General features: G+C 42.1%; 1 protein-coding gene across 1 annotated transcript in view; it reads right to left on the bottom strand.

Annotated features, from left to right (window-relative positions):
- Positions 1-18,838, bottom strand: part of LOC109986900 (E3 ubiquitin-protein ligase SMURF2) — a 64,716-nt gene that overhangs the window by 14,788 nt on the left and 31,090 nt on the right. Inside the window, exons 5-11 of the mRNA XM_065954588.1 lie at positions 13,795-13,860; positions 12,621-12,705; positions 12,258-12,341; positions 9,592-9,803; positions 7,223-7,307; positions 5,361-5,519; positions 3,475-3,528 (exon numbers count right to left, since the gene is read on the bottom strand). Coding sequence (XP_065810660.1) covers positions 3,475-3,528; positions 5,361-5,519; positions 7,223-7,307; positions 9,592-9,803; positions 12,258-12,341; positions 12,621-12,705; positions 13,795-13,860 — 745 coding nt within the window. The remainder of the gene's footprint in view (positions 1-3,474; positions 3,529-5,360; positions 5,520-7,222; positions 7,308-9,591; positions 9,804-12,257; positions 12,342-12,620; positions 12,706-13,794; positions 13,861-18,838) is intronic.

The raw sequence follows: 18,838 nt of genomic DNA, 5'->3' as shown, positions 1-18,838 counted from the left end.
ATGACGAGTCATTTCTCACTTTTGTTGGTTTGCGTGTAATGAAGAGATAGTGAGTCATGTTTGCTAAACTTCAGCTTCTAAGCTGAACAAGCCGACACCACTTACTGAACAGTTCAGTGTGAAGTTCAAGTGTGAACGCTGGCAGGCAAATTTTTGAGCCCAACTTTACCAGAAATTGTCCTTCCAGCCCCTTAGAAAGTTTTCCATGTGAAGTTGGGGTGAGCAGCAGTATTCACTGCCAGCGAGCGTGAGGAAATTATGACGTTTACATCACACGACCGATGGCCAAACTGCTTCATTATTTTTTCTGTTTGCCAGTATGTTGTTCTCTGTCTTTCATTGATACCATGATTATGTCAAACATGTAGCGCTGATATAAAGGCAAAAATTATCATCACAGCGGTGGACTCAGTTCATTCGTCCACTACTTCCGCGTCTTCTTTCTTTTTACGTAATGTCTCGCTGTGAGAGAAATATGTGAATAATCATCTCAGGAGGATTTCAGGGGCTGTCTGAATCTTCCAGGAGTGCATGGGTGAAAACGGCTTTCCTGTTTGAGGCCTAGTCTACACGTAGGCACGTATATTTTTCCTCCGTTTCAAAAGATAATCCTGTCCACACACGTTAAGATCTCAAAAACATCTTCGTCCACATGAAAACGCAAAACACACTGTCATGATCACGCCAAGTCAAAAACAATGACCTTGATGTCTGCTATGACCATTTCATTTTACAAAGTGAAATCATGTAAACAAAAGTGACAGCGTTGCACAATGACGTCAAACAATAACCCTGTTTTTACCGTCGACACATAAAAAACCTAAAACAGAGTTTCTGAAAATCTTCACCCAGGAAGGAGTTTTACAAAAGGTGCGTTTCCAGTGACCTAAAACGCTGCCTGCGTGTTGACTAGGCCCGAGACTCCTTCTGATAAAAAGCCACGTTTGCCTGGTTTCTATAAGAGGAGTGGACCCCAAGAGCAAAAGTTTGCTCGACATATACGTTTTGATTTTAGGCACATTTATTTACCTTCTTGCTTTACAGGCTTGTTATATTGTGTTATTGATTTCCTGACCTCATGTCTAATCCTGCATTTGCACTCTCCAAGATTCAAATGATTTTGCAGATAGCCAGAATAAAATAAAAAAACCTGCTGTCACAGAAACAGTATAGCGAGGGTGTTTTTATTTAGTTTTCCCTTAATTAGCGTGTATCACGGAGAGCTGCGTTACAAATTAGAGCTTGTTAATTTTGACCTTTTGCAAACTTTGTCTGCTCTCCTTTAAATCCCTCCTAATAAGGAGCCAGGCAGGCTGTTAATGATGCTGACTGGATAACATAGCAGAGCTTCAACTCACAACCAGAGGCTGTTCAAACACATATGGATACTATTTGACCAAATGACCAGATGTTCATTTCCCAAACATGTCTATCGTGCCAGCCGCTGCCGCTGTTATTGAGAGAGGTTTCCACTAAGAATTTGCACTTTTAAAAAAAAAAAGCTAAAGGGGGAAAATAATCTCCACATCTCTCTGTGTCTTGTTCTAATGATTCCTACCTCACACGCTGGCAGGCGGAAAGTACCTGGAGCTCCCTGACAGCCAAAATACCAGAAAGAACAATCCAAAATTCAGCCAATCACATATCTCATGGGTTTCCTACACAGATTTGTTTAATTTTCTCTAAATGATTCTGGGTTTTTCTTGGGGGGGCCTTATTTAGAGACAGGACGGTGGATAAAGCCAGAAATAGAGGAGAAAGAAGAGGGAATGACGAGCAGGGAAGGAGCCACAGGTCGGATTCTTGGAGGACCACGGCCTCCGTACATGGGGCACGCACACTAACCACTAGGCTACTGGAGTACCTAAATGATTCTGTTGAAGAGGAAAGAATAGCTACAATATCGAGGCAGAGACGACATGGTAGAGAGCTGCTTGTTCGAGCTGCTGTACTGACACCCCGCCCCTTTCCACTTACAAAAAACATACTTTTAACTTACGAATAAAACGTCAAATATCCCTCAGGTTGGTTGAGTCCACAGCAGAACGGACTCTTGTGTCGCATTCGTCAACAGAGCTGTCAATCATGGCATTTATTACCTTTTTATATTTACTCAAGAAAAATGAACCCTTGTGATAAATCAGCATGATGAGAACAATCCATTAAGACAGAAACTATGATTGAGAAAAATGTATCTAATGTGATTTTACCCATCTATAGTTCAGTTCATGTCCCATCTGTTAACATAGAGGAGGCGGAGCTTATGACCTATACCCAAGCCAGGCAGCAGGGGAGCTCCAAATGTTTTGGCTTCACTTTTGGTGAGCTGTCATGTTGTCCTTTTTTATACGGTTCATGTGGCAAATAGGTGTTTTATCTCTGTGTGAGTAGTTTTCAATATTGTCACTGCTTTATAGCTTATACAGTCAGCACATGAAAACTGGTGCTAAGCAAACAGCTGCTGCGCTAACATGTGTTCAGTATAATGTTCCCTGAGTAATGTTGGCTTCACCAAGCCTCTCTAGGCTGCAGCGAAGGCAGACTGCTGACAGACAGAACAAACACACTGAAATAAAGACTGACAGCCTCTGATACAGACAGCCAGCCTGTGTGTTTGTGTTAGTGTGATGAACTGAGTGACACACACACCCCAAGTTGGATGGAGTCCTCTATTACAACTCTATAATGAGAATATTTGCCTTTCTATCGATGCTATGCGTAGTTCGATAGAATCACAATATCAACAAAAGCGGATATGAACACACCGGAGAACAGAGAACAAGACGCAGCAATTTAATTACGTTCAGATACCGAAAAGTTGCATGCACAGTCTACGGTCGTGCAACAATCGTTGATGTCTTCTGCGTTATTGCATCAGCTCTCTTGGACTTTCTGCAGAAAAGGTACTCTGGGGCTGGCAGGAGAAACTCCAGATACAGTCTGTGTGACAAATGTGTGTTTTATGCTTACTTACTTTTGGGCTTTAGACTGTATAGAACATGGACGTACTATCAAATACGTCACCCATTTGTTTCTAAAGAGGTGTTGTGTTGCCCAACAATGGTGGCTGCCATATTGGAACAACATCAACCTAGGAGCAGGTAAAGAGGGCAAGCAGAGGCAGACCTTAAGGCTCCCAACAGGCTTTTTGGCCTTTATCTGATAGGACAGTGGATAGAGAAGGAAATCAGAAGAGAGAGAGGATGAAGGAAAGTAGCAGCATGTGGGACTAGGACCCAGGCTGCCGCTTGGGAGGACTACCGCCTCTGTACATGGGGCCCAACCTAACCACTAGATCATCAGCTCCTAGAGATCTTTATATCTGCTGTAAAAATTGACATTTTAATTTGGGACATAATAGGGATTGTTTTGGCTTTTGGAGCTTTTTTCAACATCATAATTTGCAGCTTGGTGGAAGTATGTGGACATGCATGTGTGTCTGCACAAATGTCCGTGTGTGTTTGTGTGGGTTACCTGAGGTTAGTGTTTTGGCTTTCCATGGCCACGCGGGAACCATTTGGACTCGGGCTGCAGGAGAGAACAGGAGGCGACAGGGGAGGAAAAGACAGAAAAAAGACAAAGAGGGAGCAAGAGGAAATAATGGAAAATGTGAATGACAGACAAGAGGATAGAAGCATTAAATAAAATAAAAAAGGAGCAACACAGAGGAGACATGTAAAACGATACACAAGCAACAGAAATAAGTTATATTGTGAAAAAAAGAACAAGAACATGAGGACAGGAAATAAGTAAAGAAAGGAGACAGAAAGTAAAGAAGGACAAAAAAAGGTCACAAAAACAACGCGGGGTCAGAGGGAAAGGCAGAAAGAGCAGGTTTAACATGAAGAGAGGGAGGGGGAAAAAAAATATTTGGTGAGACGGATGAAGCCAAGACAGTCATCAGCTATCATCTTACAGCAGACACACTCCTCGTTTGTGGATTCATGACTGTGAAGTGTATCACAGATTTCCAAACAGTTTTCAGGTTGTTCCAGCATTCCCAGACAGGAGTCATCAAGTGCATTTCCAGGACGGGCAGTGTGAGTGTGAAGCTACTCTTTAAACACTATACTCTGTGTATATCTAGCACGGTTTATAGATAAAGCTACAAAGACGTTCTACAAAACAACGTTAAAAAAAGTCAAATTAAATCCCAGAATTATGCAGAGCTGCCGAGTACGCAGTCCGGCAGACACTCCTCTGCAGGTATTGAGACAGAAGACAAAGTGGCTCTGAAACTCGTTAAAATATTACTCATTTTAAAGCCCAAACCTTTAAAAAGTCACACCTCACAGTCAAAACAAGGCACATATATGCCTTACAGGTTTTACCCGTGTACATGGTGCAAATTGATTTGGGGCGTGTCCGACTACACTCTGCTAGATACGCAGCGCACAATCTGAGGCGCATCACAGAATTACGTTTGGTGAAGTTGCTCGATTATACAAAGCAGGGCTGGGCGATATGGAACGAAAAGCATATCTCTATATTTTGAAGCTGAATGGTGGAACACAATATATGTCTCGCTATTTCATTCAGTAGTGATTTATAGAAACGGTCAGTTCTAAGTCACACATGGACCAAATGCAAAATGTCAAACTTTTATCGCCTGTGAAGGGTGAAGAGGGACGGACAGGGAGAGAAGAAAAAGGGGAAACTCGTGGCTCAATGGATGAAGCATAAAATGTTAATTGTAAATAGAATAAGGTGAGTGCTGCACAGGGTCAAAACGTAGAAAATTTTGTGGAGGAATCAGGTGCTCTTCATAGAAAAGGGACAGAGGTCAAGATGCAAATACTTACAAAAACGTTTTTGTAAATAACCTGGACAGACATATTAATTTTTTTTTATTCATTTGCAAACATAGAACGTTATTTTAATAAATGCAATCAATCAACGCACCATAAACTATATTGATATAAAACATATTATCTTAGACTTTATGATGTATCGCCCAGCCCTAATACATAAGTGTGTTTTGGGGGTTAACATGAATCTAACTAATCAGAGTGTCAGCTCTCGTTAAGAATCAGGTGCGCCTGAAGGCTGGCACGTTAGTATTTACTCTGCAGATATAAATCTTTATTTTTAAGTAGACCGAACTCCGGCCAGCTCGGTTAACTTCTCTCCTTTCATTGTGCTACTGAACACAGACAGACTGTAGGAAATATGTTGATATTGGACTGAAATTATATATTTCCACACGAGTCACAAAAACACAACTTCAATTATTAAAATCTACAGACACGCCGACAGGATTGGACTGGATCTATGTGATCTCATGTTCTGTAAGCTCAACATCAAATAAAGGTAGGCTGGAAACATTCATCATGTGATGCTCGAACACCTGAATAACTTACTTGAGTACTAGATGCAGGTTAGCAGACAGCCGCGGGTCTGTGAACTGTGTCGTTCGATTGTTGTGGTCCACAAAGTAGACACGGCCCGTGGCTGTGTTTCGGATCTCCCAGCCCGGTGGCAGCGGGCCGAGCTCCTCACAGTTCACATTGCTTAGATCCCTAAACGAAAAATAAAAGAGAGAAATCCAATAAATGAAATGTAATAATTACACACATCAACATTATGTGCACGGCAATCGCACCGGTCACATGATTTTAATGTAATCACCCTCTGCTCACTCACTCGCTGTGAATTTCTCTCTCTGAATATTACCAGCTGCATTCACATGTCACTTCGAACTGAAGTTTTATTAGATGGTTGGAAGGAAAAGTTCTGGGTGAAGTTGGAGTAAAAAAAAAATAAAAAAAAAAATGCAGTTGTTTGCGTTCACTCAAGCAGCTCACCCTTAAACATTTCAGTAAATTTTCACTAGTAATGCATCAAAACCCGATGAAAGTAACTACAACAAACCTACGGAAGTGTATTCAATCAACATGAGGGAAATAAAAACTCTCTCTCTCGGTTTTTCTGAATTTACGAGACAATTATCTTAGACGTACGAGTTACGAGGTGCTTGTGCTTCTCGGCCCAACATCAGCGCTTAAGTTGCAGTCAGTGGGGATCCAGTATTTGAACCAATTGTTTGATTGTCTCTTAAGTCAGCCCGTAGTCTGCCTGAATGCGTTTCAGATGCATCGTGTTTTATCAGTGAAGCATGTCTCAACGGCACAGCTGATCCTGAAGGTCAAAGAGGGGTTTGCATCTGAACTGCAGACATCTAAGTTGCCCGGGCAAAGTCAGCAAACTCATAACAATAACATCTATGTAACATAAAGACAAAATATCTGTATCATGTTTCAAACCCAAAACAGTCTGGGACTTTTTGCTCCTTTGAGTGGTCTAAATTAAACCTTCTGTTGGGATTTTGAGGAGCTGATATCTCGTAAATTCAGAAAAAAAGAGCAGATTTTTAATTTCTCATGTGAATGCAATACACTTCATTACAAGCAATAGCTATAAATAATTACAGACTGTAAATGTTGCATTAACTTCTAAATGCAGTTTCTTCAACAGAAGGTCCACAGAGCTCAGATAATCTGACAAAGTACATGCTCTGACTTCTTGAATCCTCGTCTCTCCAGTACACCAACTCTCTTGTCAGTAAGAAAATGAAGTACTGAACAGGGACAGGGCAATAGTCTAACAAGGGTGTGTATATGTGTGTGTGTTAAGAACTTTGTCCTTGCGTGAAGCGAGGACACAGCACTCAGGAACCGAGCACATGCCTCGCTGCTCTCGGGGTCGTTTAAGCAGCTCTGTCCAAATGACCCAACCCACATGGTGATGCTGTGAGTCGGACTTTTAATTCATGTTCTTTGTCTGTGAGCAGCCTCTACACCAAACCACGGCCAAAAAGGTAACGCAATAGCTGTTCCTACAATAAAGCAGCGGGCTATTGAGAGTTGGTGAAACTGTTTGATTGAATGCAGATCCACTCGCCTGTGGTGCGTTCAGTTCAACATCTGTCCAGAAATGTTCCACATCGGACTCAGGGGTCATTAAATTGGCTGACCCTGACTGGAGACTGAAATTTGACTCAGAAAAGTGTTTTTGAACATCAGGCTGAGTAATTAAGTGAGAAATTAGGTCTGTTCGAGCCCAGTCAGGTCCAGTTTGTTCTTGGGAATCAGCTCTGAGGTTTATATTAGGATTAGCAATGCAGGCTGTCAGTTTGGATCATTGTGCTCGTATTAATACCCTCTTAATACTCTTTAATAAAGAAACAAACAAAGACGGGAAACTATGACAAGAAAGAGTTTACCTGGGCACCCGGGGGTCATGCCAGGTACTGACTCCGGTCTGTGTGTGGAGGAAGTAGACCTGACCCTGCTGAGTCGTTCTTTGCTCTGAAACAGAGAGAAAATCGGTTTGAGTTCAAATATTTAAACAGGTCAAAAACTGAACTGAAACAAGCTTGAAGCCATCGCTGAGACTGTTGTGAAGTTTGCTCCTGGTGGGTGCAAGAATGGATAGTGAGTTTGTGTGTTTTGGAGAAGAGGAAGTCTGTTTATAATTGATGTGACAGCCAAACTACAGGGACAAGAGCTGCTTGAGGTGTGCGCCAATGCAATCAGTTAGTTGCTCTGCAGCCTGCAGTGGACCTTTCCCCAAGAGGATGAGGAAAAACAAAATGTGAGGGTAACTTTCAGAGACCTCAGAAGCCCCTTTCACACATGCACCCCTGGAAATGTCTAGAAGATTTCAGTACAGCCTGCCCATTAATCTTCATGAGTTGCTCTTTCACACGTCGCTCACAGCGGGAGACTTTCAGTGTCAGAGAGGAGAGGGGGGTTTCAGGGGGGCGAGATGTGACATAAAAAGGACGCTGTGGGAGTCTAATGTTGACAAAAAAATCCAAGATTGACGAAGCAACAGTATCTGATGCTACCATAACTGTTAATGCCTTGATATCAATGCTACATGTAATTGGACATATTCAAAGTATCAATCAAAGAGCGAGAAGAACTTATTGGTGTGCAGAAAAGAGAATTAAGCTACTTCATTTTGTGCATGAAGATTGAAGGATCGTCCCCACCCGTACGCTTGCAGTAAATACTTCATTCACACCTCGTCTCATCCCGACTTCTTGCAGATAATTATATGAGAGAGCTGGCAGAAACGTCCAGGTGAAAAAAATCGGTCATTAGCGTTCATTTATACAGCTCACTTGGAAAATGACGGGAAACTTTCAGGCGTTTTGTGAATGTGTGAAAAGGACGTTTGAGTGTTTGTTCCTCAAGGCATCCTGGTTGGTTTGCTTGCTTTGCTTTAAAGATTCATCCCTATTAATCTCCAAAACCAAAAGGAAATGGAAAGGTAAAAAGCTGTCACTCGATTGAAATCTACGAATATAATATGCCGCAAACTAAAGTAGTCAAAGTTTTATGATACGTCTGCAATACCATATGTTTTAAAATGAGAGAACCTCTGTTATTTTAATGATGAATAGCATAAAAATCGACAAAAGCTTTAAAAAAAAACCTTCACATTTTCTGTGATGTTCTTAACCACAATCAAGAGAAAGAGAAAGAGGGAGCACCGTCGAAGCTCTGCAGCAATTTGTAGTAAATAAAAACAAGAAATCATTCAACCTTGGGTGCCTGTATTTTTTTGTCGCTGTAGTACCAAAACAGGGATCGGGATATTGTTCGATGTTCACTAGAATCTTATAAAGTTTAGAAATCGGTCATTATGACAACCCTAAAGTCAACAGCATTAGAAATAAGAAGACGGCAGTTCATCACTGGTTTGTTGGATATCTGGAAGTTTAGTGCTCATGAATTAGTTCAGACTGAGTGTGTGTGAATGTTGGCACTGAGTGTGTGTGTGCTGCACAGGCGTGGTGTTCATGTGTGTAATCCATCACTACCCACCACCCTGACTTCCTACTGGCACAACTCATTTCCTACTCACCTCCTCCTCCCTCCCTCCATCTCTCTTTCTCTCTCTCTCTCTCTCTCACGCTCGCTCTCACCACACCCAGCCCCCGGTTCAGAGGGTTCAGCCGAGGAGGAAAGCTCGCTAACCGTCGGGCATCGGTGACTCACTTTGTCCGACCTCGGACAGCGTCGGTGGACGCAGCAGGACATTTCATAGGAGGCACAGGTCCAACAGTGCCATTCTAAAGCACTGGCATACAACACCACACTTAAAATAATAATTTATTTTACAGAGTCTGTGGGCATTGTCGGGTGCACTGTGGCCGACTGTGCAAAGTACATAAAAAATTTCCAAAGTTGGGAAATGTACTCGTTTATATTATTTTCAAGATGTTTTAGATGAAAATAACTGATAACCTAAAGTGGATATGTAGGGGATTTAAAGCTCGTTTGAGGAGTTTCTACTGGTTGTGGAACAGACTGATGCCTCGCTATGTGCCCTACAAGACCATCAGGAAGATGATCAAATTAATGCCTGAAATAGCTGTCACAGGGTAGGTGTCGGCTGAGGGGAACCAGCCTTTGTTCACAATTTATTTCAAAACTGCACACCATAGTGTGTGTGTGTGTTTGTGTGTGCACGTGTGTGTGTGTGCACGTGTGTGTGTGTGTGTGTGTGTGTGTGTGTGTGCACGTGTGTGTGTGTGTGTGTGCACGTGTGTGTGTGTGTGTGTTTTGCTGTGCATCTCACCGTAACCCTCAGGCAGGTCTGGCGGCGTATGCAGGTGTGTTCGGCTCATGTAGTTACGGTGCCGCTGCGATCGGACCCGTCTCTCCTGGATCCGCTGTTCCCCCGGTGGTCCACTGGCCTCAGCCCCGTTCACAGGCGTCATTACTGGAGTGTTCTCGTCCACCACGCAGCTCAGCGGACGCCCCGATGGGCTGGAGTACTCCGAGGCCGGCCTGGGAAAGAGCAGGAAATGTGCACGTTCATGAAAAGACAAGCTTCGGTTTCCTCTGTCGACATTCTTCTGAGTTTCAATTAATTTTATATCACCTCATTGGTCATTTTGTTTAATTTTCGTTTCAAACAGCTGAGCTCTGCTTTATTCATATTTTCATTGTCAACTGCACAGCTCCTGCATTGCACATTTTGTACTTTTTGTTTCTTATATTTTTACATTTTTATAAATTGCATATTATATATATATTTGTAATTGCTTCTGATATTTCAGTATTTAAGTTCTTGCTATTTTTGCTTTATTTTCTTTTGTTAACTGTTTCTGCACCAATACACAAAGACAAATTCCTTGTATGTGTAAATGTACTTGGCAATAAAGCCCAATTCTGATTCTGATAAATACTTTGAGGAAGTGCAACACTCATGCCGGAAGTTAAGATTTGGAGAATGTATCCCGACATTTTTCCTACACATCCACAAACCTGTGTGCTGAGAGTGCAAAGAGGTACAGAGTTACTGTGTTATAAATGTGCTCCTGGGTTAAGTTGAAGGTGTAGTAGTGGTAAATGTTATTGTGATGTCTAAACTTATACACAAGTGTAGTGTAATTACTGTAAAACGGCATGTGTCATCAGTGCAGTCATAGATAGCGTTCAACTTAAAAAAAAGTCCTCACAACATTTTTAAAGTGTTTAAGAGAAATCTGATGAGCATTAAAAAAAACAGGGACAGACTAGCTTACTGACAAACCTTTATGAGGATGTGTGTAATGTTGTGTTTGTATGTGTGTAAGATGTCTGACTGCAGTCTGGCAGTCCAGAGTTACTGACGCCTCAGCTATCATAAACCTTGGACCCTCGTCTCTAACCCATAACCCACTTCCTGCCCCCAAAACACTCTTCCTCCCTTCGACTTCCTCTTTCTCCGCCCTCACTCCTGTCCCGCCTCTTACTCCACTTTGCCTGCGACCCTTCCTGTAAGTGATCCCACTCTCCATGGACACCTTACGACAAGCACGAGTTGGACTGCATGTGACTTCAGTAATGAGCCAATTCTGAGCTCTTTCACCAAATGAAATACCATTTTAACAGAGCAGTGTTTCCCCTACCATTATATTAGGGGGGTGGCCCGCCTAAGGTTGAGTCAAGTAAAAAAAAGGTCAAGATAGATTTATTTTTGGGCTTTTTGTGCCTTTATTGTAGGGATAGGATAGTGGATAGAGTCGGAAATCAGGGAAAGAAGTCATTTAAGGATACCTTTCCGATAGAAAAGGACAGCTGTCATTAAAAGTAACGCATGAACACCAAGATTGATGATTTTATTTAGCCTACTTCTTAAAATAAAATAACAGTACCAGTGTGACTGACTCTGTTTTGTTTATTTTTCCTAAGTTCTGAATTGAACTTGTATTCTTGCTGCCACAGGGTTGAAACAGGTATCGATATTGTTGGGCTTTTACTCGAACTTTTAAAAATCTGGTATTGTGACATCCCTTATGATCCCTACCAGCTCATCCTTCTACTCAGCCTCACCATTTCTGCAGCATCGAATGCCAAACCAATTAACCTTTCCCTCACCCTTTCCAACAGTCCTACCTTTGCTTCTATGTTTTCTTAGGGGCACTACAAACTTTAAGTAAGAGTGGGGGTGAGGTGGGGGTTTGAGGTTTGGGGTGGGGTGAGGTGGGGGTTTGAGGTTTGGGGTGGGGTGGGGTTGGTTTTATTTGTTTGCTTACTCCCCTAACGGCTCCGCTGATATGGGCCAACTAGGAAGGCGACAGTTGTTCCTGCAGGAAAAGGAGCCAAGTAAAACCTGGCCGCCGGACTGGCTGACTAGTTTATTTAGGTGTACGTGTGAGTGTGTGTTTGTGCTGGATGGAAGGCTAAGAAAATTTACCAACAGACTAGTATTGTTATGTTGTGAGTGTGACTGGATGTTTTTTTGTTTATTTGTTTTTCCTGAAACAAAGCTTGCTTTCCTGTGTTTTCTTCCATTTTTCGCTCAAATTTTCCAAAGTTGCCCATCTCAGCTTGAAGTATTCCCTGTAGGATGGAAGTGTGGGGGGGGGGGTGGGGTTCTCAGGAGCCAGGACATACTAACGTACAAGGTATCAAAGATGGAAGACAAGGCAAAAGCTGACGCCATTCAATGTATTGCATGCACATGTTACAAACCACAAAACCGTCGTCCCAGTTCACTGAATATTAGCTGCTGTGTTCACACATCAGCTCACCCTGACTGGCAACACAAAGTCCTTGTAAAGTCGGAGTGTGTTTTGTCCACACATGCAGCTCAACCAGAACATTTCAGGAGATTTTCGGGAGTTTTGTGCGTGTGTGAAAACATAATAAAGTTTGGAAAAGTTTTAACACAGCTCAACTATTTTATGGGGACACACAGTATTTGAAGTGGTTGTTTAGGTTGTGTTTTGTGTGAGTGTGAGTGCGCAGATGTACCTGGTAGGTCTCTCCCATTGGGTGGTGCGAGTGATGTGGTTCAGGTACTGGATCCGTCCAGAAGCCGTCCTCCTCTCCTCCCAACTGTTTACCAGCAAAGAAATCAAGAGAAAAATGTGAGAAAGAGAAGCATCATACTCCCTAAGTATGAGATAGAACTTTTGGATACTTCATTTTACTGAAAACAATACCTCATAATGTTTATTTATTTTAAGCATTGTGAATTGGGATTGGATAGATTTTTTGTATTTTCTAGAATGAATGTGAAACTGATTTTTATTTCCACATACAGGATGATATATTCACATCTCCTGCGTCGAGTCATTACAAATCTTGATGAGAGACTTTAAGTGATATACTGACCCATCGGGTAAGTCGTTGTCGAACAGGCGGCTGCAGTCCACCACAGGCCCCCCTGTGCCTATACGATCTCTGGACTGAAGACTTACTGCAGAGTAAACAAAGACAAAATCACATTGATCAGTGACAATCAACCCAAACAAAGCAGATCAAAAAACCACTAATATGTAGTCCGTTCATCATTGGGTATAAGGGTCCGATGGTACCCTGAAAAATCTGGAATGTAAAGCGCACCGGGCACCATCGTGTCCCAGAGGGAAAAGGTAATCCTGTTAGCTGCACGTACAGTAGTTAAGCTCTGAGCCTAGGGTAACTTTAAGTTGTGAAGTACGGACCCACGACCTACGACTAACTTGCAAATAGTCGCGTTGTCCATCTTCTCTGGTCACTTGTCTTTAATTGAAGAGTCTTATCGATTAAACCAGCACTCCACAGGCTTTACTTACTGAACATTATCCCTGCGTTTTCTTTAAACGCCTGGGTATGACCTAACGAGGGACAAAAGCTGTTAATAGGTGGCAGCGCCAGTCTGGTCCGTGTCACCGTGTACCCAAACACCTTTTGCTCAGCGAAGCAGCCACTTGCAATACAGAGGAGAATTTTCAATCTTATCAGGTCATGTGCAGTGGATGATGGCAGCGGTTGTACTTGTGGTCATGACAGCACATGTCTCACTATAAAGCTTTTAAGATGATGAGAACAGATTTGTTGCAACTAAAGGATGTCAAATATATACCTCTGTTGTTCTGCTCTGTAGTTTAATGGTTGGGAAGTGAACCGAGTCAGAGTAACCAGACGGAGGTTACTGTCTGGGTCAACTTGTCTTTTCCTCGCCTTTAAATTATTTAATGCGCCGATACATCTAGACATGCAATTGCCATTTGTAGAATTAGCGAGTCCTCCATATGGGAGAAGTTCCAGCGGTGTCATAGCTGTTCATTGGTTCAATATTTGCACACATAAAGCTGCAGAAATATGTAAAGAAACACCAACTAACAAAAGAGAAATACTGCAGGTCCTCTGCTTAACTGACACATATGAAAACATTTCTATAATGACCTATAGAAGGGAAATGTGTGTGTGTGTGTGTGTGTGTGTGTGTGTGTGTGTGTGTGTGTGTGTGTGTGTGTGTGTGTGTGTGTGTGTGTGTGTGTGTGTGTGTGTGTGTGTTCCTTACCGACTATTTGTCCTCTCACAGTGTCATTGTCGTTGGGACCGAGCTTATTCAGGTCAAGTCTCTGATCTGCAAAGGAAGAAAAAAAAAAAAGAACCCTAAATATTCAACCAACCATTAACTTTCTAGTCTTCTGACTACTCAAAGCGCTTACACACCGCAGGTCACACCTACACATTCACACACTGACGGTAGAGGTTTCTATGTAAAGTGACAATCAGAAGAAACTAATCCCATTCACACACATTCATTCATTCAATGCAGGAGCAACTTGGGGTTAAGTGTCTTGCCCAAGGAAACATCGGACATGTAGCTGCAGAGCTGAGGATCGATCCCTGACCTTGCATATAGGAGATGACCGACTCTACCAACAGAGACACAACCACTCAGCTATGTGACACAATGTGTTCTCCAGCCACACATCTGCAACCCGCTTAAAACAGCTTCATAACCCATCTTTGTGTCCCGACCCACCAGTTCAGAACGACTGAACTTGACAGAATAGATTTGTTCATGTATTGATTCAGACATGTCTCTGTCAAAGTGTCATGACAAATATAAGATCTCTTACAAGTAAAAAATAAGACATCTAAGTCGACGGAACAGGATAAAAAAGAACCCTGAGGAGCGACCTCGCTGAGGACAAAGTGATCAAGGTGGATGAGCAAATTGTGCAGAGGGGTTGGACGGCTTTAAACTTTACATAAGCAGTGGCACACTTCTGTTCAATGAAGCAAACTGACCTGAATGGCAATTTGACGAATGCAATAGTGGACCAATGTGCCACTTTTTTTTTCTTCGTTTTTGGACCATTTTGGCTTCTTTATGCAGCTTATTGTCAAGTTCTTTTATGCATTAGGAATGCAAACACACATTCAGGACGATGTATAATGAATTAAGTTTGTTTTGTGTAATTGGTGCACCACACAGTATTTCCTCAGTTTGTAAATTTGGTGAAGTGTTCCTTCTGCTGCCTGCTTTAAAGGAAGAGATTTGTTGGATCATAGAGTTTGTGTCTTAAATATTGTATGCTCTTAAATTTGGGTATCTGTGCATCCATGGCTGTTCAAAGAATTTATCAGATAGTTTTTATTGCTGGATTTAAAATGTACAACCAAATTGGCCATTAAAAATAAAGAAAGAAAAAGACTTGTGTAAGCTCAGGAGTAAGAAGTCAAAAGTCATCCCTGCAGAAAAGAAACCCCTTTGCAGCCTCACCCATTTCCTTTAAGAAAACTAGATATATATACGTTTGGAGACACATAATCAAGATTTTGGACAAAATAAAGTCTGTAAGCGCTGTTGTTGTTTCTGGATTGGGAGGAATTCATTGTCCGTCCAGCACAGGATAGCACAGCCAGACACAGAAACACAAACCAAGAAGATCCTGACCCCACTTTCACTTGTAAAATTGTACCGACTAACCCAAGCATGATATAAATTAGTACCCATTAACACAGCAATCCTTACAATCCATGTATGCAGGATAAGTGTTCCTGCAGGGGCTTTGGCTTACTTAAAAATGGAAGAAAAAACATCTTAATCATACAAAAGGCAGAGTGTGTGTGTGTGTGTGTGTGTGTCTGTGTGTGTGAATGTAGTTAGGGTGTGTGTCCAGAAGAGGAAGATTCAAAGTGAGAGGAAGGAAGATTAAGAGATGTCCCAGTTCTCTGTGTGCTCAAACTAATACCACAGTCAGATGATGTTGCATGCACATAAAATGGTGTCTGTTTGTTTGTATGGACTGTGTAGATCTAAACAATCCTGTAGCCTGTGTCCAGAAAAAGGCTGTGTGTGTTTGTGTGTGCATCTGTTCCGGATACATGTCTAGACTAAACAGGGATGGCCTCAGCCTTGCATGACTGGAATAGTAAGCAGATGTTCCTGGTGGATAAAAGAGGAAAGCAGAGAAACTGATCTTTAACCACTAACCTTCACCTGTTCATGTTTACAAATAATCTACAATAAGTGCATGCAGAAAAACATGAGCGTAGTACAAGTAAATACTAGTTAATTTAGCTTACCCACATCTGCCTCTGCGTGTGTGTGTGTGTGTGTGTGTGTGTGTAGGCATGCATTATGTGAAAACTGTAGTATAAGCATTATCTTAATCAACATGAGGAAATAATTCTACACAAAACTTTACAACATGCTTTGAACAAGGCAGATCTAAGTGATTTCAAGATGGATAAAAAACTAGTGGTGAGAGCGCAAGTGAGTTTGTGGGTTCAGATGAGGGACAGAGGACTCAGAGGTTTGTTTCTGCAAAGCTTAAGGAAGTGGAGCTCAGTGCAGAGCCAGACAGACTTCTAGTTAACTCGACAATCATGCAGAATCCCCGTCTGGATTGCACGTGTGTGTGTGTGTGTGTGTGTGTGTGTGTGTGTGTGTGTGTGTGTGTGTGTGTGTGTGTGTGTGTGTGTGTGTGTGTGTGTGTGTGTGTGTGTGTGTGTGTGTGTGTGTGTAGGAGTGAAAGACTTTTGTTTGACTCTGTTTGCTTTGGAGGAAAGGGACGATGACTGGGGATATGACTTCTAGGAACAAAAGCATTTCCAGTAAGTCTTTTAGCCCTTAACACACAGGCACTCTTATTTTGGGAACATTTCAGGACAGCCAGCCTCTGAAATCTTCCTGATTAGGTCTTCACGTCTAACACATGTCCTTCACAGTGTTAAATTTCCCCTGTCTGATGGAGGAGGAGGGATATAGAAAGAAAAGACATGAAGTAAAGGAGATTGTGGCAGACACAGCAACAGAGTCCGATGTTGTGATAACAGATTTTGCTGTTGTATTGATGCTACATGTAATTGGACAAAATCATGGTTTAAACAAACAAGTGAAAATGAAAAATACTGGAAAGCAGAAACTAGTATTGGTGTTTACACACAAGCACATGAACTCCTGAAATCGTCCAAAGATTTTCAGTGGAGCAGCATGTGTGTATACAAACGGGCAGATCTTCACCGTCACTTAATCACTTAATCCAGGGGACCCTCAGCCCCTTGCTGTGTGTCCCCATGAATTGAAATGAGTAATGGGAGCCAGTATATCATTTTTGCAAATAACCTCATAGCCTGAGGTAAAGACTCTACATTTCTATGGATAACCTGTAAATGCAGCTAAGTAAATGCAGGAAGTAATATTCAGGAAAATTCACCGCAAGCGAGCAGGAGGGGATGACGCTTTTATATCCTGCAACCAGCTTACAACCAGTGCAAATATTGTGCATGTGATGAAACACATTGTGCATGTGGGAGAGATGCTCATCAGGCTGTTCTTCTCCACACGATCGTTGATACCGTGAATATGTCAAACTATGCACAGCATTGATATAAAGGCAGGGAAAGTCACTAACTAACAGGGAGAGTCTCCTGCTGTGAGCTGCATGTGTGAACAAGCAACACCGGAAGATTTCAGGAACAGACTGTCCTGAAATTTTCTAGACATTTTCAGGAGTTGTGCGTATGTCAGAGAGACTATTAGTGTGTGCATGCAAACAGGACGAGGACAGTGATGTAATGTCATATAATATGTCGTCTACTCTCCTTGTCGACTTCCACAGAGTATAATTTCAGCCATTTTGGCTCTACAGTAAGTGCATGTTGTGGAGTCTATATGGAGCCCATAATGTCTGTGACTGGAAGTTGTGGGTAAATCTCAGGGCAGTTTCTTTTGCTTTCATTGGGGTAACGATATGGCAGCCACCTTCTATGGATGTTTAGGTCTTTTTTTTTTCAGCACCACTGACGCTGTTGTGGTTTTTGGTGGATCAGGGGGTGAACTTTATAATCCAAGACTGCCGTTTAGCAGCAAACATAAAGGCTCTTGGAGCTTATTCTGAATCTAAAGTTAAGTATTTAGCCTAACAGTAGGGTTGGCCCTGATGTAACAGCCTCTTATGCCAACTCTTGCATTCACGGAAACATCCAACAATGCAAGTTTGGTTAAAAATGCATCCAAGAAATGAAAATTACAGTCAAACAAACAACTCCGAGAGTGATTGTGGGGCGTGCCGTGTAGAATGGATGAATGGAAAGTTGAGATTTATATAAACAAGGATAAATGAAACTCATTGTGGTGGTTCTGGTTCATCTCTGACTCTCTGCGTTTACGACCAGTTAGGATGAAGAATGAGTGGAAGGAATGTTAATTTGACAGCAAGAATTACAGTTTAGTGTGTGTCGGTATCAACAGACTGGTACGGAAAACAAGGCAGACAGAGCATGTGGCCAAGTGGAGAGTGTAAATCAAAGGGCAGAGCACATGTGCAGCAGTCTCAAAGTTACAATCTGAGAATGTTTCGGTCTGTGCCGAGACATCTCTGTCCCTTCATTTGGCACCCAAACTCGCCTGGGATTAACTGGACGGTCAACAACAAATTTTCACAGCCAAACAGGGACTTTAAGTAACACAGCAGGACTATGCCTCAAGAACAAAATCTATGTTTCCTTGAGAGAAAACTGAATTGCTTTAGAATTAATTGTGGCTATTGATTTAGTCCCAGGTGGCTGATTTCTACAGCAGGCAATATTTCTGATAACACCAGCCTTGAGGAGATTTGGTGTATTGTGCCTATAAATCTCAAGACGATGAATGTCTGGCACAGAAGCAGCAGAGACTCTGTGAGCAGGAGGTGGTACTGTAGAACTTTTATTAGATCTACACATGTAGCTGTAGGTCAGAGGAGGATCCATGGTGCCGCATTGGCTACCCAAATACCCTCAACTATGATTGGCTTATTGCCTTGTCAGAATAGGGATTTACGTTAGAATCAACTCTTTTGGCTCAGTGGCACGAGGCTGTGGTAGCTTTTTCTGCATTTTAATATGGCAAATTTCTTTCCGTTGGTAGGGACGATTTAACTCTCTCAGCTCCTTAAAATGAGCTAAGACAGCCGTTATTACTTACATAACGTTACACTGAACATTTTAATTCATGGTGAAGTGAGACAAGGTGAACTGATTCACACAAATCAGAGCAGCACCTGATTATTTTTTTCTCCCTCATCATTGTCCAATTATTTTGACATTTTCTTTTCCATTCAGCA

This window comes from Labrus bergylta, chromosome 1 (assembly GCF_963930695.1).
Source record: "Labrus bergylta chromosome 1, fLabBer1.1, whole genome shotgun sequence".
Lineage (NCBI taxonomy): Eukaryota > Metazoa > Chordata > Actinopteri > Labriformes > Labridae > Labrus > Labrus bergylta.
This window is presented reverse-complemented; position numbering and strand designations above follow the sequence as displayed.